At 45.0% G+C, this 24,213-nt stretch overlaps 1 protein-coding gene across 1 annotated transcript in view; it reads right to left on the bottom strand.

Moving 5' to 3' along the window:
* DGKB (diacylglycerol kinase beta) overlaps nucleotides 1-24,213 on the bottom strand; it is a 575,035-nt gene that overhangs the window by 436,096 nt on the left and 114,726 nt on the right. The window contains exons 7-8 of the mRNA XM_027872326.1: nucleotides 19,991-20,110; nucleotides 4,767-4,884 (exon numbers count right to left, since the gene is read on the bottom strand). Of these exons, the coding sequence (XP_027728127.1) occupies nucleotides 4,767-4,884; nucleotides 19,991-20,110 (238 nt within the window). The remainder of the gene's footprint in view (nucleotides 1-4,766; nucleotides 4,885-19,990; nucleotides 20,111-24,213) is intronic.

Here is a 24,213-nt window from a genome sequence, read left to right as displayed (position 1 = left end):
CAAATAGCGCTAGTTAGATTTGCATATGGCCCACATTTCTCCCTTCTTGCCACCAAAATGCCATGAGATTATTTATTGAATGCTTTGTTAAAATCTAAGTTACATCTAATCTAATTTAAAGTCTAAGTAAACTACATATATAGTATTCTCATGAGCTAGACCTTTGAAAACTTTTCAAAAATAACATGGACAAGGCAGAGCCTGTCCTTGATGAAGCTGTACAGGTTCTCAATGGTCATTCCTTGCTTTTCTAGGGGTTCACCAACCAGCCCTGCTGAGGCTTGGTGGAGGTGGCCCAAGTTAAGCAAGACGATCAGAAGACGTGGGAGTCAATGTCCTGAAGCCGAGGCATTGGCCCACGTATTACAAAGCCTGCCCACTGCCGGAGCTTTCCAAGGTCTCAGGGTTTTTTATCTCCTTATGTTGCCAAATAGGTTAAATAAATAATTCCGTTCTTCATTAATTCTGATTCAAATGGATTCCTTATCAACACGAAGGGAACTTTTTTTTTTACCTATCCAGAAACTCATAGGATGCTCCCCATGAACCAACTCAACCTCCCTACTCTCCACGTGTGGGATATGCGACCATTAAGTAGAGTCTGATCCCAGCCCTCAGGGTTTATCAGCCAGTCAGGGATGGGTTCAAGTGAGACACAAGGACAGATCTAAGCTACAATTGAAAGGGGAAACATGGGCAAAGGTTAACCTTCTCTGGCCACCAAAGAATCTTGCCACGAGACTCTCTGTTCAGTCATACATTGGACTCAATGTGCTCTGAGTCCTTCCCAAGTCAGATTCTGTGAGTCTGTGGAATGAAGGAGCATTTCACTATATCCTGCCTGATGTGGAAGGAAGGAAGGAGGGAAGGAAGGAAGGAAGGAAGGAAGGAAGGAAGGAAGGAAGGAAGGAAGGAAGGAAGGAAGGAAGGAAGGAAGGAGGGAAGGAAGGAAGGAAGGAAGGAGGGAGGGAGGGAAGGAAGGAAGGAAGGAAGAAAGGAAGGAAGGAAAGAAGGAAGGAAGGAAGGAAGGAGGGAGGGAGGGAGGGAAGGAAGGAAGGAAGGAAGAAAGGAAGGAAGGAAAGAAGGAAATAAAAATAGCAGTACTTAGGTTTTATGGAATAATTTCCATCTGTAGCCCTATTCATAAGAGACATTTCACAGTGTCTCAGAGAAGGAAAAGTCCTGAAAGACCACCTCATACAATTCACTGGAGAACCACAATCCTCTTTACAAAGTCCCTTATGAGTGACTTCCCGCCCTTCAAACACTCCATGCATATTTGTGGGACTGAAAAGAATCAAGGGACAGCTACCACTCGGGGTTCTGAAGCTCAGAACTCTCAATGATCAGCCTCGGAGGTTCCTGCTCAAGGTCGCACTGATCCGTTCCCATCACAGTTTCACAACGTTTTGGTTTTTCATTGTTTTGATGCTCAGCTTCCCATCCTCTAATTGTTTTCATTTCTGTCTGGAGGAATAGATGTGGCTAGAGTGGAAATGGAAAGGGAGGGGTGGAAGCTGTGTGTGTGTGTGTGTGTGTGTGTGTGTGTGTGTGTGTGTGTGTGCCGTGTGTGCGTGTGTGTGTATGATCACATAATCAGAGCTGAAAAGAGTGCACTGATCCATGGTGTAGAGCAGGGGGAGGAAGAAAGATGACTTGACCAGATGCAGAAGTAACAGCCTTCTGCTTTGGCAATGGAAGTAGATTCTGATGCGGGGGAAGGAGGGAAGGCATGTAAGTGCTCCATGTGAGCAGAGGTCAAAGTAACCAGGATAGATACAAGAAGGGACAGAGGCTTTGCTACCCTCATGACACCATGAAGGAGAGCTGAAACCCAGACAGATAAGGCCCTTAGTGCAAACCAAAGATGAAATGCTTCTTTATGGAAGGTGAGAGGTTTCATGCTAACCTTGGACATTCCTCCCAAAGCAGGAAGGGGAGACAAGGATGAGGAGAAAGAGCAGAAGACTGGAGAGGCTTGAGCCTAGGCTGCCATGCTATATGAATGAAGGAAACAAGAGAATGCCACTTGGAATTGAATTAATGTTTAATGAAACAAAATACTCAGGACTTCTGGTCTCCTTCAATCTTGTGAGCCTTTTCACTATCCTTTTTATGTAGTTCTGAGTGACCCATAGATAGCTTTTTTATTAATTGATATTTATTTAAGAAAATAAAGGACACTAGGGGTGTATACATAAAGAGCTAAACATAACAGATGCTCTCAGTTCTGAAAGCTCCAACCTTAGTCCAGTGGCAGAGAGAAGAATTACAGGCTTCCACCAATCAATCAATCAATAAAAATTTATTAAGTACCTACTATGTGCCAGGAATATCACAAAACAAGTAAACCTGCACAGTTGTAGCTTTAGGTCAATTTAATTCAGGTGAAATCAACAGACCAATTCACCAAGTGTCCATCATGAGGAAAGACCCCTGCTAGGTCCTGGTGAAGGATGGGAGCAGAGGGTCCAGGGCCAGGGAGGTGACATCCACTCCATGAGGTCCAGGTTAAACAACACCAGTAGCACTAGATTCATTTCCAGGCTCTATATTTTAGGAAGAATGACGGTAAGCTAAAAAGCAAAGGACCGCAGGAGGTCAACCAGACTGAGAAAGTTCTGGAGCTCCCACCATGAGGATCAGCTAAAGGAACCGGGACATTGATATTGAATTAGAAGAGATGCCTATGTATAGGGTGGGTGTGATAATGTTCTCCAAGTAGTGGACGGACTACTTTGTGAGAAGTAGGGCAGTGTGAGGGAATTACAAAGAAGGAACTTGACACTCAGGAGAATCTTCCACGGAAAAAGGATCTGGTGGCCTTGGGAAGGAGTTGGTGCCCACTCATTGGAAGCTTTCTTGGCAAAGCTGGATAAGGCCATATGGGGTATGAGAGAAGATTCCTGTTCAGGTAGAGGTTGGAATAGGCAACCACTGAGGCTCTTTCCAACTCTCAGATTGGATCATTTTGTATTTGGAGTCAAAAGAACTGTCTTTAAACAGAGACTGGTAATTCATTACCACTGACCTTGGGGAAATTATCTCACATTGAGAGCACACTTTGAAGATTGCCAGGTACTTTATATGTGTTATCTCTTTGGATTCCCACACAACCCTGGGAGGCAGGTGCTACTATTATCCCCCTTTTAGAATTGAGCTTAAGTGACTGATCCAGAGGCACATAGCTAATGAGTATCCAAGGCTAGATTTGAACTCAGGTCTTCCTGGCTCCTCTTTCCCCAGCACCACCAACTGCCACTAGTCTCTACTTGATACTCAAAGCCTTAGTTTCCTTCTTTGTCAAATTAGGAAATTGCAATAAATTATATATTTATTCTTTTGAATCTAAATCTGGGAACCAACAAGTACAAGTTTAACAGGTTTGAATGTAAAGGATGCTATTTTTCCATAAAAAAAATGTAATGAATAAGAAGATTTCAGACAAACTTGAGAAGAATTTTGTGAACTGATCCAGAGTAAAGAAAATCGAATCAGGAGAACAATTTATACAGGGATCACAAGAGTGTGAAAGTAAGCAATATGGAAAGGCTTCTGGATTCTAACCAAGGCGACAATCATGACTTCAAGACCTGACAGTAAAGTGTCTTCTGGTCTCCTGGTGAAGAGGTGGGGAAGTAGAGGTGAAGAATGGGGCACACATTTGTGAGCGTGCCCAATATCATAACTTGTTTTGCTTTTCTTTATTTCTTTGTAGCAAGGAGTGGTTCTCTTGCCCAGAGGGGAAGGGGGAAGGATTTATTGGGGAAGGACAATGTTAAATCCATAAAAAGATCAATTAGCTATTAAAAATAGGATTAAAGGTGATATATATTATACACACACACATACATATTTTAATCATAGCAACTCATGAAACCATCTACACTAAAGCTCACAGGACTGTAACCGTTGCAAGTGCAGGATGTGTCCAACTGAGGAAAGCAGCAATCACTGAAATATTGAAGAAAAATCCCATTCTTTTTGCTTCTGGCACACCTAAGCGGAGCTACACAAAACCCTACTTTGACAAAAGTTCTTGTAAGTAAAATACTTCTCACAGCTCATGGACTGCTGATTCTTTGGATCCTTCCTGTGACATCTACACTTCTGCCTAAGAGAAAGCATTTTAAATGACTATACCTCGAGCCTTATTTGGGGGTAATGTTTCTTTACAACAGTCCATAAAAGCAAGGAGGAATCCAGCATTCTACCCATGAGGCCATCCTACCTCTCCCATGACCATGTCTTCCTAATCCCCTATATATTTGCATTTAAAAATTTTTTTCTATACAAATGATAATGAAAAGATTTTTTTTAAAGAGAAAGATGGTCTGCAAATACCAGCAAAGAGTTAAAAAAACAACACAAAGCCCACCCAGTCTGTGCAAGGTCTACCACATGAGCAGTTAGTGGAGGTCACCTAGATGTTCCTAGAGGTAACAGGTGTAATAGGGAATGAGTGAAGATGTTCATGAGAACATTAACTGGCTGCCATCAGAACACCTTCCTCTGACATGCCTCCAGGGCAAAGGGAGCTGTTCCAACACTCAAGAAAGGGGAAACTCCACTCTCCAGGCTGACTTGGGGCGGGGCTGGCTTGGCTGCAGGGGTGGATTCCCAGCACAAGAGCTTAAGCCTTGGGAGGGTCCTTACTGTCCAAGTGACTGGAACTCCACTCGCTCAAGCCCACCCTGGTGGAAAGGGTGAGCCAGGGCTGAGGAGGCAGCCAAAGACCCTGTCCACAGACTTATCCCCCGACTCACAGGAGCAGCATAGGCCCTGCTTCCCCACGCCGATGAGCATGTTCAAACAAAGATTGCAGTAGGCTGGCTTGTTAAAATGCTTCAGTCGCCAAACGTGCTGTCCATCATCCTTCACGTTCTGTATGGGGCAGAAAAGAAACAGATTTCACTTAATGAAATAAACAGCCAAATGTGCGAGTGCCAATAAAATTCTGAGCTTGACTGAAGCAAGCATCAGAAGACAGTGTGCTCCTTTGCTGGTGATCACCACGGGCTTTAGAAAAACATGTGGGATCTCGCGCGGGAAGGGGAGCGTCATCGTTTCTCTGGTTCCAGGCAGTAGGCTGGCTCTCTCACGATGGGACAAGTGCCCCTGGACATCTCGGAGCAGCTCATGAGGGGAGAGCTAGGGAAGGAAGGGATCACCCTAAGTCCTGGCTTATCCTCAGTTCTGCCATGAACCTCCCCTGATATGTAAACAGGGACCACTGGACATCTATCTCAGGCGTGTTTGTGGGAAAGAATGAGGGCAGATCTCTTCCCCATGGAAAATGTTATATGACTTCAAACAATCACAATGAATTCAATTCAGCATGAATTTTTATGTGCTGCTATGCCCAAGGTATTGTGCCAGACACTGAGGATACTGACACATATCAAGAGCAAGCCCTGCCCTCAAGGAATTTACGTTCTATGGGACAGATACAACCAGTGCAGAGATAAAAAAATACACACTAAGTTGATAGGTTTCAGAACCCTAATAACTTGGGGGATCAGAAAAGAATTTCTCTAGGAGGTGATGTCTGATTCTAAGTGATCTGGTGGGAAGAGCACTGTTTTTGGAATTAAAACACCGAAATTCAAATCTCACTTAGTACGATAGTTACCTTGGGCCACTCACTGTATTTTTCTGTGCCTCAGTTTCCTCACCTGCAAAATGAAAGGACTGGACTAGGTAACCTCTAAATTTCCTTTCTAGTTCTAAATCTGTGATCATAAGAAGAGGTTAGAGGGGAGTACGGAGTCGGGCTGGGCAATGATTCAATAGCAAGAGACGGAATGCTGTACTAGGGAAACCACAAGTCATTCCATTTGGCTGAAGGCTACCACGTACAGAGGGGAGCCATGGGGAATGAATGTGGCAGTGTTATCTGGGGCAAGACTGCCAAGGACATCAAATAAGGGGAGGAATGTGGATTTTATTCTAGAGTTAGGGGAGAACCTCTGATGACTCTTGAGCAGATGAATGATGTGGATAGATCACATTTTAGGAAGGTTATTCTTACAGCTATGTGGAGAAAGATAGGAGAGAGAAGATATGGAAACAGTGAGAACAATTTGGGGGTGGTTCCATTAGATTGGGCAAGAGGTAAATAGGGAATAGGGGGCTTTCCAGTGAATGCAGAGAAAAGAGCAAATGTGGGAGGTGAGTGAATAAAGGAGGTAGAACCCCTCATGACAACTGACTGAACACAAAAGTCATTTAAAATCCAGATTAAACAGTAATTGTAAAGGAAATAATGATTTGTAAAGGTGTGTCTATTTTGTTTCCCAAGCTGAAAAACAATAAGCTAGGATTTAATGATTTCTAAAGTATCAGGGTATGGCCATCACTATAAAGGAAACCAAATATGTGACAGGTTTGAATCTGCCTAAGAGGAAGCATTTCCAATCACCCCTGCCTTTCTTAGGCTGTTCTGATTATCAGCACAGTGACGGCTGACGTGTGTGTATCACTTTTAAAGTTGGCAAAGCACTTCCAAGCTATTGTCTCACCTGCGTCTCTCAGGGGACCCTCTGGGTGGTAGCTGCAGATATTGTCCTTCCCTTGTTTATGGACGCAGAAACATGCTCAGAAAAGGCTGAGCAGCCTCTGGTGAGGGGCAGAGCGAGAATTCAAACCCAGACATTCTTGACTCCAGCTCGTGTGCTCTTTTCTCACTGGTACACTGGCCCACAGAGTCCAGTATGAAGAAGCTATTCATTAGATCAGGCATTGAGGCAGTGTGGAACAACAGAAAGATCTCTGGTTATGGAGCCAGAGGACTGGGTTCCAATCTTGCCTGTTCCACTTGCTACCTAGTCAAGTAACCCCTCTGGGTCTTAGCTCCTCACTTGTTAAAATGAAGACATTGGACCAGATGGCCCCTTTTGGCTCTAAATCTATTATCCAATGAGCCCTGAGCTGTTACCGCCTGATTACTGATTATAGGTACATTAAGTTTCTGGCTTTTTTAGTGGGAATGTGACTAAAACCAAAGAGAAGAATGATGTCAGGCATTCATGGAGGTGCATCCCAGAATGTGACAAAGAGAGCTTGGTTACTACCCTCTCTTCTCAGAACTCAAAGCTAAAGGACTCTACAGATAGTAGCCACACAACTAGACCATTCCAGTATGTAGCACAGGACAATGAACAGTGGCATGATGGTTGAAAAATATAAATAGCATGGACAAGGGATGCTGGTTTAAGAATTGGTCAACCCTAGCTGAATTGGCGTGAGCCTTTTCTCACTAGCTACTCAATGCCACATTTTCTGTTGACAGTTGATCAGATATGTTAGAAATGAATGCAATTAACAGATGATCTAGGATTAAACCATCTTGCATTTAGTTCTAGAAGGGAATTTGTAGTACAGTTATCTAATCCTCTCATTGTACAGATGAGGCACAGAAAAGTGAGGTGACTGGAAGCAGCCAAGCCAGAATTTCAACCCAGCTCTTCTAACGCCAAATCCAGAAATCTTTGCAATGAACTATTTTGCTTATTGAGACACAGCATAGTGTCATGGAAAGGATGCTAGACGGCCAGGAGACTCCAATTTCAGAACTTACATCTGACTCTTTCTAGCTGTGTGACTCTAGCCAAATTATTTTATCTGTGTGAACCTCAATGTCCGCATCTGTAAAATGGAGATAATGCTCTTGGATGGTTTAGGTCCAAGTAATATCATACACACACACACACACACACACGTACACACATACACACATATATATATAATACTATATAAATGTGAATACTTATGGTTATTTTCTTGGTCTTTGGTCAATCACCTTTGGACACCGTCTTCCCCCTTCTCAGCAATGACTCATACTTGGTTTATCTTATTTATGTCTTGTAGAAGGGTTTATAGGGAAAATGAAAGAACACACACACACACACACACACACACACACACACACACACACACACACACACACCTCAATTACCCCCTCTTTGGATGACTTATAACTTAGTCCAGCCCTCCTATTTCTAGCCTCTACCAGAATTGGTCCCAGCATAGCTTGGAGGCAAGAGGACCCTCAAGTCCTGATTAGAAAACAAACACACCAGCTCGCACCTGACTGAGTAACAAGGCTGCAGGCTGCCCCACTGCAGAGGGAGAGAAATCATTCTGCAGGTGACATTTGGGAACCATCGAAGAACAAGCATGGCCCTTCTCCAGGCTCTCTGGAAGCTTCTGAAATAGCCTCAGCAGCTATTTCTGGAGCCCATCGTGTCTTTATTGAGTCCTCTGATTTCTAGCACTTTTATATCATGGACGAGGCTCTTGGCAGATTTCATTACCATCCACGTACTTTTTTCCACTGATTATATTTCTGAGGAAAATCTCTCCCATAAGAAACATTTTAAACAATGTAAAACTGACTGGGAGGAGATTGCTTTTTTCTGATATGTATCTACATAAACTTAATAAGAAACTTTATGGGAAGTAAAAACAAAAACACACAAAAAATTGCTTTTTAAAAATGAAATGAAGGTAGCAGATAACCACTGTTACTATGTCCCTTTCTCTTGTATCACTTATACTTGAATTTTAAGAGCGGATGTCCATTCCATGGGTGTATACCTCAGCTGGGTGAGTTTGGCACATATGGCTCACTTAACTGGCATTTCCCTCATCAACAAAACAAACAAGTCTTAATGTGGGAGTTCTGTCAATCAGAACCCTCAGCCTCATGGTAGGAGCAGCCAAGCTACAAATCCACTTCACAAATATCACCCACTGTTCCAAAATATCAAACTCAGTGTTTTACAAAGACTCTGTCAGGGACCCTCCCCAAATTCATCTATAAGAACAACAAAGCTAATGATCACACATGCACAAAACCGCGTGTGTGTATAACACTTTAAAGTCAACAAAACCTGTTACATACATGATCTAAACTGAGCTTTACAACTGTACTGCAAGGTAGATTTTACAGTTATTCCCATTTTACAGATGAGGAAACTGAGACTCAGGAAGACTGAAGTAACTTTTTCAGAACACATATGCAAGAAATGGATGAGGTGGGATTTAAACTCATGCCTTTTTGACTTCAAGCCAGGGTTCTATTTACTAGGCAACACTACCCCCCCCAAAAAAAAACACTTTTGAGGTAATAAATGTGATAAAGCAGAAAGAGCCCTGGTTTTGGGGACAGGATATCCAGTGCAGCCTCTGATTAGCTGTGTGACCTTGGGCAAGCCATTTAATTCCTCTGGGGTCACTTGCCTCATCTGTAAAATGTCTGGCCATTTCCCTTCCAGCTCTAGTCCTGTGGTCCTGAGAATGTAGATGCTGTTTCTTTTGGAGGAGAATGGTGAGAGCAGAATCTGGTGACTTCTTGGGTGCACCAATTACCTATGACCTCCTAGGGTGTGCACGCCTTATTTTGATTACCTTCTTTAGGCTCTAGCTTAAGGGAAAGAATATCTCACCATTTTCTGCTGTATTCTCTCTCTCTCTCTGTCTCTCTCTTTCCCCTACTTCTCTATCTTAAATAAATAGTAATGGTCAAGGAGGCAAGTCTATCTGTCTACAGAAATGGCCAAGGAATCAAAAACACAATCATTATTTGGTGACAGCTTTGAACTATTGTGACAAATGTGGGTCTTAAATAACAATAATACTATCAGCTCACAGTTTCCATAATGCTTTGACAAGTTAAAGTACTTTCTTCTCAACAACCTTGTGAGATGGTTCCTATAAGTAGCATTACCATCACCATCACTATTGTATGGAGAAGAATGAGTCAAGTGATTTCCCCCGGGCTTCACGGGAAAGCAGGAGGCAGAGCCAAGATTCAAGCCCAGTCTTCTGGCCCTAAATTCATTCCCTATCCACTTCATAACCCTGACCCTTCACCCTTTGGTGTTTCCATTTCTCCCCTTTCTAATGGAGAATACCCTGTCTTGTTTCGTAGGCTATCTTCTGAGCTGTCATGAAACAACGCCTGGAAAGGTCCTTCAGCCCCCTTAGATGAGAGCCCCTACTTTGTCATGGTAATGCCACACTCTAGGCTCATGGCTAAGCTTGAAATACTGATACACTCCTCATCCTAGCTGAAATCTTTCCACGAACATATGTCAGCAATTTATCGATAATGTAAATAGATTGAACATCAAGGCAAACCTCTTACTCAGTGTTGCAGTATAGTGCATTGGTGACCCACCGTGGGCACAACATGGAGAAGCATCTCACCCTTCCCTAGGTCTCTACTTTTTACACAAAAGCACAGAAGGTCCATCCTCCATTAGAAAAGAGGGACATCCCTTGTTTCTTTGCTGAAAACCTTCCCTAATTAGTCATACTCTACACATAGGGAGTTGAACAAAAGGCAGCCTGGTGCACAGAGAGTCAGTCTTGTAGTCAAGAAGAACTGGTCTCCAATCCTACCTTCTAGCTGTGTGACCTTAGGCAAGATTGCCTCTCAATGGCCCAGATAGCTCCCTAAGATCAGAAGTTACATATGTCTTCCTGCAAAGTTAGGAAAACGAATTTCTATGCACCAATGAACCTAGTGCTTAGCCCAGTGCCTGGCCCATAGTAGGCATTTAATAAGTATTTACTGAATAAACATTCATTGAACTGACAAAACAATAGATCTGCATGATGGAGATGGTGATGATGGGAAGAGTCTTGGATCTGGAGTCGAAAGACCTAGCCTCTAGGGTGATCATTGCAGCCTGAGACCATCAACAAGTCACCTCACTTGTGTGAGGTGGAGGGCAGTGATGGATGGAGTCAGAGAACATGACTCCAAATCCTGAATCTGCCACTAACTTCCCGTAGGACTGTGGGCAAACCACTTCCCTTCTCTGCTAGGGCTCAGTTTCTTCATCTGTAAAAAGAGGATGGGACCAGATGATCTTGAGGTCTTTCTGCCTTTCAATCTTTTCTCATACAGGCCTTGTCTTTCCCAAATATAAAATGCAGAGAGTTGTATATGGTCTGTGTGTCTCACAGGATTGCTGTGAGAAACAGAAGAAACCTGTCATCAACATGGCAACTCCTTCCTACTCTGCATTTAATCTCTGTCATTTTACTTTCAATATGAATAATGCAAAATAAAGAAGAAATACAAACTCTTCCTGAAAAAAAGATGATTCTACACACAGACAAGACCAAGGCTTTCCACGGCACCACGTGCACTGAGGTAGAAGTCTTAGAAGGAACGGCCGACTTAGTGGCCCTGAGAGATGAGTCATTGAGCATGATGAGCTCCGTTATTCCAAATGAGAAACCTGAGACCCAGAGGAGGTATGTGACTGACTTAAAGTCACACCAAGACTAAGGGGCAGAAGGAGGACGGCAATCCAAGTCTTCTGACACTCTCCAGGAGAAGTAATCAATATCGGCTCTGGACTCCTGAGACCTGGGTTCTCGTGGCTGCTGGGTCACTGGCACCTATGTGACAGTGGACTAGTCTTTGGAGAGGGGCCTCTAGCTCGGGGGTGAATAGGTATGGATGAATTTGAATTCCAGCTCTGAGATTCTATGAGTCTATCCCTAAAAATGGGCAGTTGGGTCCATTCCATTACAGGTCTAGATCCATAAAGTCAGATGTTTCCAAAGCCACTAGACGTCTGATTCTTATGGATAAATTTCTCTTTTGTTGATTACTTTGAATTTCAGGAATTTTCAATTAAGAAATAATCATGATGAAATTGGAGACAAGAGATTTTATTATTCAGGGGCTAAAAACTAATTATAATAACCTATAGCTAAGGGGGGTATCCCCCATAACTGAAGAAATTGACAAAAATTCTACAGGGAGATTTAAGAAATTGGCATAAATATCTTGGAATACGGCACACTTAGATTTACACCAGCTATTTCATTTATTTGAAGGATGTTTTCAGCTGAACACAAGTGCCTTGAGGTCCTAAACTTTTGTTTTTGTTTTACAATTTCCAAGACCTGTTTGGTACTTGGCACAGAGGAATGCTCAATGAACGCTTCATGAATGAATGAATGATGTTGCTGTCAGGTTGTTGCAGTCCTGTCTGACTCTTGGTGACCCCATTTGGTAGAGATACTGGAGTGTTTGCATTTCCTTCTCCAGCTCACTTTACAGATGAGGAAACGGAGGCAAACAGGGTGAAGTGACTTGCCCAGGGTCACCAAGCTAGGAAGTGTTTGAGCTTGAATATGAACTCAGAAAGATGGGTCTTCCTGACTCCAGGCCCAGCACTCTACGCCCAATGGTGCCACCTAGCTGCCAAATGAATGATCGCACAAGACAATAAATACTGTCACCCGGCTAGGGTGGACACATATTTTAAATCACTTTTTAAAACTTTTTTGGTTCAACTAGAATGTTAAGAAATAAACATTTAACATATGTGTGTATATATATATATATATACACATATATATGTATGTACATACATATACGCAATGCAACAATAAATACATAAACTCTTACTCTTCTAGCCACTATTTTACTCCAGAAGGGAGGAGTCAAAGAGGGCATTGAGCTGTCTTAGGTGAACATTAGGTGATCATTGCTCTGTTTGAGGAAGGAGAACGTTAACCCCACAGTGTATTTTATCACATGACGACTGTCTCTTTGTTTAAAATTCCTTTAAGTATTTCTTCAGATTGAACTGTTGAGGGCGCGGCGAAAAGAGGACATTTTGGACATTTCTGTGTCTACACTACAAATCCTTAGATTTAGAACAAGGTTTCTAAGTCTTTTGTGGTGTGTGTCCTGGATGCCTTTAGTAACCTAGGGCAGCTGATGGACTACTTCTCAGGACCATGTTTCTAAATGCACAACACAAAATGCAGAGGATTAAAAAAGGAAACCAAATTATTGAAATTCAGTTATTAATGGAAGAAAAAAAAAGTTCAAGGACACTAAGTTAAGAATCCTAATTGAAAATAATGTTAAATTCATTTTTTTTAAAGTGTTTCTGAAACACTTGTTCCTAAGACACAGAAAATACAATAAAGGCCTTATTTCTTCAACAGGAGGACAAACTTATTTGCTGGTGACTAAAACAAAGAAAAATGTGCAGAGAGGGAGAGTGGGGAGAGACAGAGAGAGACAGAGAAAGACAGAGACAGAGAGACAGAACCAGAGACAGAGACAGACAAAGAGAGATATCCTATATTAAGTGTTTAAGATTTGCCAGGTATTGGGCTAACCTAAGCGCAGAGGATAAGAATAAGCAAGCAAATGAGAGACAGGCCCTAAGGAGCTTAGAGCCCCCTGGGGCCAGATGTGGCAGGAGGGTGGGGAGAGGAGCTAGGCATGAGCCAGCAGCAGGCAGAGATGGCTGGATGGTCTCTTCAAAGTCCATGGCAGTCGTTGAGTCTTTGCTCCCTGGACCTTCACTGAGCATAAACCGGAAGGTTGGGGCCACAGAACCATCCAGATTGCCCAGAGATTGACCAGAGCCAGGTTAAGACGCCTGCCTTTCATGTTTGATAAGAAGGGGGAGAGTCAGCAGGGAGCTTGTCAGTTGAAGGCCCATCCTTCATGTCACAGACTTTTGTTGCTGAACAAAAACACGGCAGGTAAATAAATGACACTGACTCATTTAGTAAAGCTTTTCTCTTACTTAATAAAAACGTCTTTTACTGTGTCTTCACTCCTTCCTCCTTTACGACAAAATGCATTTAAAATCAGGCGGGCATTTAAAATAGACCCAAATCTGACTCCCACCTTCTTCTTCGTCAAACACTAATTGTGCGGGTCCAACCTACCTGAGTGGTGGTTCCTAATAGGTAACAGTCCCTTTCCCCTTTCTGGACCTTTGCCCAGGCTGTCCCCACACCTAGAATGGCCTCTTTCCTCACCTCACGTCACAGAACCCCATCTTCGTCACAGCATCGCTCGGGGACTACCTCTTAAATGACACCTAGCCTTGTTTCCCCCCTCCCCACCCCTGCCAGTGCTCTCTTCTTTAACTTCTGGGGCACATGCTTTGTGTTCATATCAGTTTACATGCCGAATTCCCTCAGAAGAAATGATTGAGCCCCTAGAGTTGCCAGGCAGGACCAGCTTTCTCATCATCTTGGTGACCCCAGCCTGGCACACCAGTCATAGCTTCTAGACCTCAGCGATGAGGGTGAATTCTGCACTTCAGGAGGTCTTCCCCAGCGAGGGGTCCTGATGTCAGAGGTCCTCTGTGGCCCACAGGCTCCATGTGCCTCTGCCCTCCGGGATGCTCTCTGCATGCCAGTGGCATTGCCAAGTGACGGCCACCATGGCTGCAAGGGAAAGAAGAGACCCTGGGAAGGGGCTCAGGCAGGCCTCCCTTGGAGCCTGGGGCAGAGGCAGAATTGATCCTTCCACTCTCACTTTGCTATGGGGTAAGAGCACTCTCCCTGTTTTTGCCTGGCTTTCAGGGCCCAGGTGTGTCCCTGGATGGCGCGGCCCTGCCACCCAGTGGCCGCCTGCGAGAGAGCAGGTGTGAAGCCGCACCTTAGATGGAGGAGAGAATTGGAGTGAGGGCTGGGCCAGGCTCCTCATCCTTACCATACCCAGAAAAGCCCCCACATGGGATAATGAGGATGGATTACAAGCCGTACATGACAACCCCATGCGTCACGCGTCTCTGTCCTACCGCCTCCCTTGGTATGTGTCTGTTAGCAAGTTATCAGAAAAAAACAGAAATCCAAGAAAAAGCCCTAGAGAGGAAGGCCACCCACCTGGAGCTTACCCTCGAGCCAGCTGGGGCCCGCTGGGCATCTGTCTAGGGAGAGCCCTGCTCTTCCACCACAGAGACTCTAGCTTGAACCCCAGACTCAGCAGAAGACAGAAGGGGCCCCAGCAATCCTTAGACAGATTTTTACTGAATCTGCTTGGGAGACATCCCCACCAAGCCAAAGTCTGTTTTGCTTTTGTGTCTGTTTAGTATTGCTAAACCCTTCCCACAAAACCTCAGTCACTCAAACACTAGAATTCACAATTGTTTTGCTGTTTCTAAACAAACAAACTAAAACCAAAGTTTGTCTCCCTTCCCTTCTCTCCCCTCCCCCCACCAACCTAGCTGTCTGCCCAATCTCTCTCTTTCTCTCATCTCCTTCACACTTTACAGAAGCCCAGATGCACCTGAGGTTTTACCAAACCAGAGTTTTCCATGGGCAGCTGTTTGTTTCCCCTGAGCCTGATGGAACCCACAGCTATCTTTCCAGGTGTGGTGCCAACTTTAAAATTAAACAAAACAAAAAACAAGAAGCTTATGGTTTTGTCTTGTGAGATAAGTCTTTTATAATGCTTCGTCTTGAGACTTTTCACCAAAATATTTTTATATTAATTCAATAGTTCATTTGCTGCTCAAGTCACACCCAGATCAAATGAGCAGCTGCAGCAGCACAGGGACCCTCAGACCAGAGAAGGTGGCCAAGGGCATCTCTGCTGCAGGACCAGGACCATGGCCAGCGGTAGCATTTTTTCCCCCCGGGGACATTTGCACGTGTGGGATCCAATCACCTCAAGACCACTTCTGCTAGTTTCCCTTCTCTTTGAAGGTTATGCATTGTTCACACTTGAGCTGGAATTTTCTCCTGCCTCTTCCCTAAATATTCCCACATTCCCTCCTGCCATTTCAGGATTCTGGGTAATGTATAGAAAACACTTCCTAACTGTCTAGATCTTTAGACCCGGGAGCTGCTGTGGTTGGGGTGAAATAATGAAGAAGTTGGACTGAGGGAGAAAGAAATCTGATCATATTGTGAGGGTATATTTACATTCATTACAGAATCAGAGATTTCAGAGGAAGCCACCTCCAAGGCCTTCAAGTCCAGTCTGGAGCTCCCCAAGAATCCCTTCCACATAATCCTTGACTCTGAGGATCCCTGGCTGCCTTCTCAATAGGGTGCCTTGGATCAGATGTTTCCCATGGAAGGGCACTGCCCCCTCCCCTCCAAGGAAGCCCATCGTGTTATGGACAGCTCCCATTTTGACCAAGTTCATCCCAACATCAAGCCCCTTGTTTCAGTTTGTCCCCCTCTTGCCATCCCTTCAAATGCTTGAAGGCAGCTAGCTTCCTTCCTGCCGTCACCCCCACAAGTCTTCTACAGGCCAAGCATCCTCAGCGTCTTCAGCAATTTCCCCCTGCTCTAAACCAACAAAGGCTGTAACTCAGCCAGGTCACCAGCGGTTTGCTCCAGGGTGGGGAATTTTAAGGCAGAGACCAAATTTAACACACGTTCTCCTGAGAAGAGCCAAAGAAAACAAGAGAAGTGGGAAGTCTGATGCTGGCCAAGGAGTGAAGTAAAGGAGGTTTGGGCTGAGGGAGAACATGGAGCAAACACCAACCCGCCCCCCCCAACACAGGCTGATTGTTCTCTCCTCCTTGGGTCTGTCCCAAAGCCCCTGACCTTGTTGCTTCTGCTTTCCGGACTCCTTCCTCTGTAAGTAGCAAAACTCTTTCCTGCCGCTACCTCCAGCAAGGGTGAATATTCCTAGGGCTCCCTTTCCTCACCTGTACTGGGAAGGAGAGAGCTGGAAGGAGAGCCTGGGACCCCAGATCCTGTGGCTGGGCAGGGCGACTCCCAAGGTCGCAACCACCTCCGAAATTTCACTTCTGGGTCACTATGATTATTTTCATCTTAATTCTATTACATTTGTCCTGATCACATCTTGTACCATTTTCACATCACGAATTACTGAGCCAACTGAGAAATACATTTTATGTTTCTTTTCTAAGGTTAACATTGGTCCTCAAGCTTCTGTTGAGATGGAAGGCACCTGCGGCCATCTGCATCCCAGGACCCTCCTTGGGACTCCTTCCAGCCCATCAAAGCTGTTGCTGTTCTGGGGTGTCCAGCACTCATCAAATGCCAAAGGGTGGGGGAGGAGACCCCCATGGGTCAAGCACCTCAGTCTCATTAACATCCCAACTCTTACTCATGGAGTCCAGGTTGAATCAGTTTGCCTAGCTGCTAGCTCATCATGAGTTTGTGAGCCACTAGAATTCCCAGATCCTTTTCACAAATAAAGGCCATCTAGATGTGTTTCCTGTCTTCTGGTTGTGCAGCTGGTCATTGAAGCAACACCTGAGACTTTACATCTTAAGTATATTTGAAGTAAAGCCCTTTAGTTGTGTGTCTGAATCACACTCTTCTACATGGTGTGAAACCATGTTTGCAGTGTGTAGAACCCAGAAGTTTCAAGTCAGGTAGTCACGGAGACTAAGGAGCATCCATTGGGAAGGGCTCAGCAGGGTCTAGCTTCCCAGATCTGGGTGTGAACTAGGAGGTGGGAAGCCCTCCCTCTGCACTAGCCTAACTCCTGCCTGGATACCACTGACCCTCAGATCCCCGCCCCCAACCTCCCTAACCACTCCCCCACACCTCTCCTCCTCCTAATGCTATCACTTCTCCATTCCCATGCCCCTTGGAGGGGGCCCAGCACACCCATTCTACTCCATCCCTCAGCACCATTAGCCTTTCCCAGAGGTTGCAGGTCTGGGCCCTCCTGCCCTCGAACATACTCATGAGCACTCACACCACTTGTTCAACTCCAGCCTCACTTCCCAGCTGTGTGACCCTGGTAAGCCATTTAAATTCTCTCTGCCTCAGTTTTCTGCTCTGTTAAATGGAAATAACAATAGCATCCCTCTCACAGGGTTGTTGTGAAGGTCAAATGAGACACTTGCTTAATACAGGGCTTGGCACACAGCAGGCACTTAAATGTTTTCCTTCCTTCTTTTCTCCATATCTGCCCTACTATGGCAGGCCAAGGGCCACTGGGTCTTGACATCTACCCTGCAGCTAAACTCTAATCTGTGGCATCTTGCCCACCCCTCCCTCTCTCCCTTCCCTCATTAGGATATAAGCTCCATGATGGAGGAGTATCTCCCTCTTCTCTTAGTTTCATATTGCTTAGCAATACAGGGCTTTGTACATAATGAGTGCTTAATGGATGTTTTTTTGTTCAAGCATTTATTCATATATTCAGTCAGTCAACTATTCACTCACACCCTCATTTAGGGTCAATCTATTCCACTGTTCAAAGTCTGACTGAGGAATGAATTTTAAGAGCTGAGGATGCTGAAGAAATGCCTGAGCACCCGTAGACATTGTGCATTTAAACAAAACCTGTCTCTGGTCTCTAGAGCTTGGTACCGGTCTGGTACCAAGGAAGGACGGAGGATGCAGCTGAACAATCATGCAGGAGGGCAGAGGGTGATGGTGGCAGAGGACTGGGGGATCAGGGGGTCTTCACGGAAGTGAAAGCATCACTGAGGCAGAGGCTTGAAGGAATATAAACAACACCAAAAGTAGAACTAGCGACAGTTAATTCCACATCATGAAAATGAATGGCTTCTGCAAAAATCCAGACGCAGATAATGGCATGTCAGGACTGAGGAACAGCCAGTTGTCCAATGTGGCTGGAAGGTAGAGAATGCACAGGGCAATGTTATGAAATAAGGCTGGAAAAGAAGGTTGGGGCCTAGCTGTAGATGTGGCTGAATGTCAAGACTAGGGCTTTGTGTTTTATTCCAGGGGTAATAGTGAGCCACTGAAGGTTTGAGAGCAGGCATTAAAATGGGTCCCTCCTATTCATGTGTACCATAGGCTGCTGGAAGAATGACATGGAGCAGGGGAGACTGATGAGGAGCCCATGAAAATGGTGCTGGGAGAGTACAGAAAAGGAAATGGAGGGCAGAAACACTGTGTAGGGAAAACTTGTGGGCCTCAACAAGTGAGGGGCTAGGAGGGAAAGAGAGAGACAAGTCAGGGGGATTGAAAGGTAATCAAAAGAGGTGACTGAGGATGGAGGCTCGCTCAGCAAAGACAAGGATGCTTGGAGGAACCTAGGGGTTGGGGGGGGAGAGGAGGAGTTCCACCTGGCACACATGGAGTCTGAACTTCCAGTGCGCCATGCCAGTTGGAATGGTGATGCCAGTCTAACATTCAAGAGAGAGGTTAAGACCACACATAGATTTTGGAGTTACCTGCACAAAGGTGATAACGGAAGTCATGGGAAAAGAAGAGATGATCAAGGGAGAAATTACGCCTAGAGAAGAGACAAGGGCCGAGGACCCAGATGCGGGGGATGCCCACATTCCATTCTGGGCACAAGAGGCAGATACGGGAGCTGCCAAGGGACTCTGAGAGAATAATCAGGCAGGCTAGAAGAAGAGAGAGAGCCCAGCTGAAGGCCGAAGACGGTGCAAGTGGGTGAAGACTTGGCACAGGCCACCAGAATTTGGAGTTAAGCCATCAGCGGTGACCTTTTGGGGGCTCCTTGGGAGAGCCACAGGGCTGGGCTAATGAGGGACAGCAGAGAGCCCTGTAGGCTTAGGGTGTGAAAAGGCAGGACAACGGAGGCTGAGAGTGTTGAGGAATGACTGTGGACCGTGCAGTCCATGGGGTTTCCTTGGCAAAGACACTGGAGTGGTTTGTCCTTTCCTTCTCCAGTGGGTTAAGGTAAACAGAGGTGAAGTGACTTGCCCAGGGCCGCACAGCAAATCAGTGTCCGAGTCCAGATTTGAACTCAGGTCTTCCTGACTCCAGGCACAGAACTCTATCCACTGATCCATCTAGCTGCCTCTGCCTGCGTGGCCTTCCTCATATTTGGAATTGGCAAAATGATGGAGCTCTACTCTCTATGACATGGTAGTTTTTATGTAAACTTTACAGCCATAGGCCACAGTGAGTTGCTGATGTTGGGGATGTGGTAGAAGTGTGGCCTAGGGCCCAAGGGATCTCCCCTGGTAGAGAATTTTCACACCAGCGACCACCAGCAACCATCCCACAGTGATGCAATCATAGACCCAGACAAAACAAATATCATTGATAAGCACATAAATATACTTGGGAGGAGAAAGGGAAGAAGCAGATAAAACTGAACAGAGGATACCAGCATCCCAAATTAGTCTGATATTTGAAACAAAGATCCCCACCCCCCAGAGGACACTCCCTGAGGTTTAGCCCGGCTTGGAACACCAGCAGCCCCAGTGCAAGGTGCTTCTGAGCCAGGCTGGACCATAGCCACCCACGGACCAAAGCTTACGTTTTCCAAGCCAAGGAGCACCAGTAAGGGAATGGTTGTCATCCCTCCCTGAATCCACTCCTGCAGAGAGACGGTGCCATCATGGTCATAGTCGATCTCTTCCATCATTTCATGAAGTATCTGTTTAAGGAAAGAAGACCAGGAAATAGAATTTCACATTGAGAAATAGAAAAAGGGATCAACTACAGGGAAGCATCAGATGAGCAAAGAAAGCTAGGTTGAGGGAAGGCTATGACTAAGGATGTCTACGTCTCAGGAAGGTCACACCTAGGGAAGGATGCCGCTAGGAGAGGCCAGTGACTTAGAGAGAGCTACCTGAAAGAAAGGCTATGCATATAAATTCAAATGGAACTTGGGGGTCAGTCAACTCCCAGCTAATCTAGCAGCCCCCCCCAAATCATTCCATTTTGTCAGAACATTACAAAATTTGACCAAAATGACACTGGCGTATCACATTTCATGACTATGTACTCAAGACTGAACAAATCCAGCAATGATACAGTAGAAAGCTTGTTTGTTTGTTTTCATCTCAATACCCCTGTGGGCCTTAGTGATCCATCCACTCAGATTACTTTTAGGGTCCAGGGATGGGCTGAAAAGCATTAGCTCTCTCAGCTTAGTAGTAAAGAGTTGGAGAGATTCTCTCCGACTATCCACAAAGCAAGAAAACAGGGCCACTTATTCACCTATTAGATCTTAGGAGAAGAAAAGGGTGAGCTGATCAAAGGATCCATGACCCTTGTATTTAGGAAGGCGAGTTACCAGAGCGAGGTTTCATTTAAGGTCCAACAAAGGTTGTCCATACCCACTGTTTGCAAGAAATGGGTACATTTGCAAATGAAACAGAAATATTAGGAATATTCCAGGCCAGTCCTAAAACAAACAAACCCACCAAGCACATAGTACTTTGTCAACATAAATGATGTATCTTAGGGAAGGACAAGAAATTATCTTGTTACCAAAAGCCAAACAGCTTTAGAATGAAATACCCTGTTAAGTTAAAACAAACAAACAAAAGCCTCCAAAAGATGGATTAAAAAAAAAAAGAGGCAGTGAGAGACAGACAGCTACTCTCATCGCAGACCTGTGAAAATGGGGCTGGATCCCTAAACAACCCCCCCACCCCGTAACTGTAGGCTGAACTTTGTCCCTGGGACTTAATGCTAAGTTGGGCCGGTTTCCCCTTAAAGCATGAACTTGGGTCTTGGATGTGTGAGCTCAAGCATGGGGAGGTCCCCCAACATCAACACCCTTCCCCATTCCCATCACCAGCTCATCTCATTCTTATGGTCTTTGGAGGGTCACCAGGCTTGGACCAGAAGGCTTAGTGGCTTGTCCATTATCTCACAGTTGGCATGGACAGAGGAAGCAGTGGGAAACAAAGAATCAGCAAGAGCTCTCCTCTTCCCAGAGGCTATAAAACTGGAGGAATCTTTAATTATTGATGGAGTATGACAGAAGTCCTCAATGCCAGTCATCGGTTCCCTTCTCTATAAAAAGAAGGCATTCAATCCGATGGCGTCAATTGGACTCCCACGCTTTCAGACTCTTTTATTGTGGATGATGGAGTGGCAGCAGGGCACAGGGCATACGGAGATGGACAAAGACAGGAAGACTGAGTTCCAAATTCCTCCTGCCACAGGCTGGTTGTGGGCCCTGAGGGAGTCACTTCAACTCTGCATGCCCCACTCTAAGCTATGAAAGAGTTGCAGCTGTGCAGTGGTAGACAGAGTTACCTCAACTAGAGTTCCATACTTCAATATCATAATAACAACTAAAATGAATAACACTATTTATATAGCATTTTAAGGTTGGCAGACCCCTTTACATGGTTTGCTCATTGGTGCCTCACAACAGCCCTGTGAGGCACAGCTATTATTATTCACATTATACAGATGAGGAAACTGAGACCAGGAGAGTTTAGGTGACTTATCCAGGATTACACAGCTAGAAAGTGCCTGTGGCTGGATTTGAACTCAGATCTCCCTACTCCAGGTTCACCTTTGTACCATCACACATCACTAGGACCCAAGTTCCTGCTTTAGGGGGAAACACTCCTAACATCCTGAATTTTTCAAAGACATCCCATGAACAAAAATCAACATATATATTCTGGGCAATTTTAATGAACTAGTACCTCCTTCAAAGAATCCTGAGATATGGCCACATTTCTCTTCCCTGCTTTCTTTTCTGTCCACCTCTTTGGGGTTGTTGATTTAATTAGGACCACAGTTCTGACCCGGAATAAAAGTCATGATATTAGCACCAGCACCTGACATACAGTCATTTGAAGAGTTCTGGGCACTTTCACACAAATAATCCCACCTGGGGAGTCGGAAAGACACTCCATTGGGAGAACCTGGGTTTGTTCCCTGGGGCTCTGGGATTAGAGGAACTGGGTTTGAATCCCAAATCTATCTGGTTGTGACTCAGTGCAACCCTGGACAATTAACTCAGCCACCCTGGGTGGCTAACAATAAAATGAGGAGCTCAGACTAAGTGATCTTCTACCCAGAGGGTCCAAGATTTGAGGCTCACAAAAGTTCTCAGAGTTTGCCATTTCATTCCCATTTCACAGACCAGAAAACCAAGACTCAGAAACATGAAACAAGAGCACATGGTCACAATGACAGTAAGTGGGGGGAGCTGAACACTTCACTGAACATTGGGCAAATCTGCCATTTTCATTGATTAGCAGTATTTCTAAAGTCTACTTTCTACATGGGTTAAAAACCTAAGAAAACTACCAGGCACTTAGGTGCAGGAGAATGACCAATGCAACCAGAAGAGAGGTGAGAGAGCTGGGATGGCTCTGGGACCTGAGTCCAGCATTGGCTCCCAGAACAACTGGTGGGGGGTGGGGAAGTCTTGTCTGGGTCACCAGCTTCATTGGCTTCATCTGTAAAACAAAGGCTCCAGCTAGAGAAGAAATACTTGGAGGAGTTCCCGTGAGCCAAGGAGGCTTCCCCAGCTTGGGCTTGGAGAGGGGGCACAGGTGTCAACAAGAAAAGGAAAAAAACTGAGATGATAAATGACATTTCTATAGTTTAAAGGTGCTTCCTGAATGTTATCTCATCTGAGTCATGCCACAGCCCTTGTCCAAGGTTCTAGGGGCATTTACTTCTCCATTTTATAGATAAGGAAACTGAGGATCTGAGACACTGTATGACATCCCTCAGTCACAGAATTAGTATGTGTCTGAGGTGAGGTTTGAAATATGGCATTCCTGACTCCCACTCAGTCTCTTGACTGTTAATAGTGAAGCTCAGGAAGTGAGGTATGTGGCTGTCCTGGGAATCCTAGGATACCCTAAAAAGGAGGTGTGGAGGCATCAGCATGGTGCAAATGTCACCTTCAAGGTGCTAGGCTTGGTTTCAACTCTACCACCACATTTTTATCACCATCACCAGCACTAGCACCACCATCACCATCACCACCACCACCACCATCAGCAGCAGCAGCATCACCATCACCACCAACATCATCAGCAGCAGCAGCAGCATCATCATCGCCATCATCACCATCATCATCATCACCACCATCACCACCTTCACTACCATCACCACCACCACCACCACCACCAACATCTTCATCCCCTTCCATCCCCCAGGATAAGCTCATCACCAGGAAACTCATCATCGTGGGGATGGCTTCAGCTCTGGCTCTCACACCTCATCAGTGCCTTCAGTTGTCTCTGTCTCTTTGATCAGAGGCCTGGAGGGAGGAGTTTTACTCCTCCCAGAGTCTGCCTTTATTGTTAACGTTCTTTTCAGTTGTTTTTCAGTTGTGCCTAATTCTTCTTGACCTCATTTGGAGTTTTCTTTGCAAGGATACTGGAGTGGTTTGTCATTTCTTCTCCAGCTCATTTTATAGATGAGGAAACTGAGACAGAGTTAAGTGACTTGCCCAGGGTCACACAACTAATAAGATGTCTGAGGTTAGATTTGATTTATAGAGGTTTCAAAATCCCAACTATCTTTTTATTTGCCACCAGCTGTTCTGCCTGGTTTTGACTCTACCCTCATCGTCATGGCTTTGCTCATGTACTTTCTGGAAGGTAACCTTTCCCTTTTCACTTTCCTTTTGTGCGCTGTCCTCATTAGATTGTAAGCTCATTGAGGGCAGGAAACATCTTTTTCTTATTCTTATCCCCAGAACTTAGCAAAGAGCTTTGCGGTTCCACCTAGCTACCTATCCATGCATTTATTTGCAGTGGCTAGCCC

Source organism: Vombatus ursinus, unplaced genomic scaffold (assembly GCF_900497805.2).
Source record: "Vombatus ursinus unplaced genomic scaffold, bare-nosed wombat genome assembly UNPS02014799.1, whole genome shotgun sequence".
NCBI lineage: Eukaryota > Metazoa > Chordata > Mammalia > Diprotodontia > Vombatidae > Vombatus > Vombatus ursinus.
This window is presented reverse-complemented; position numbering and strand designations above follow the sequence as displayed.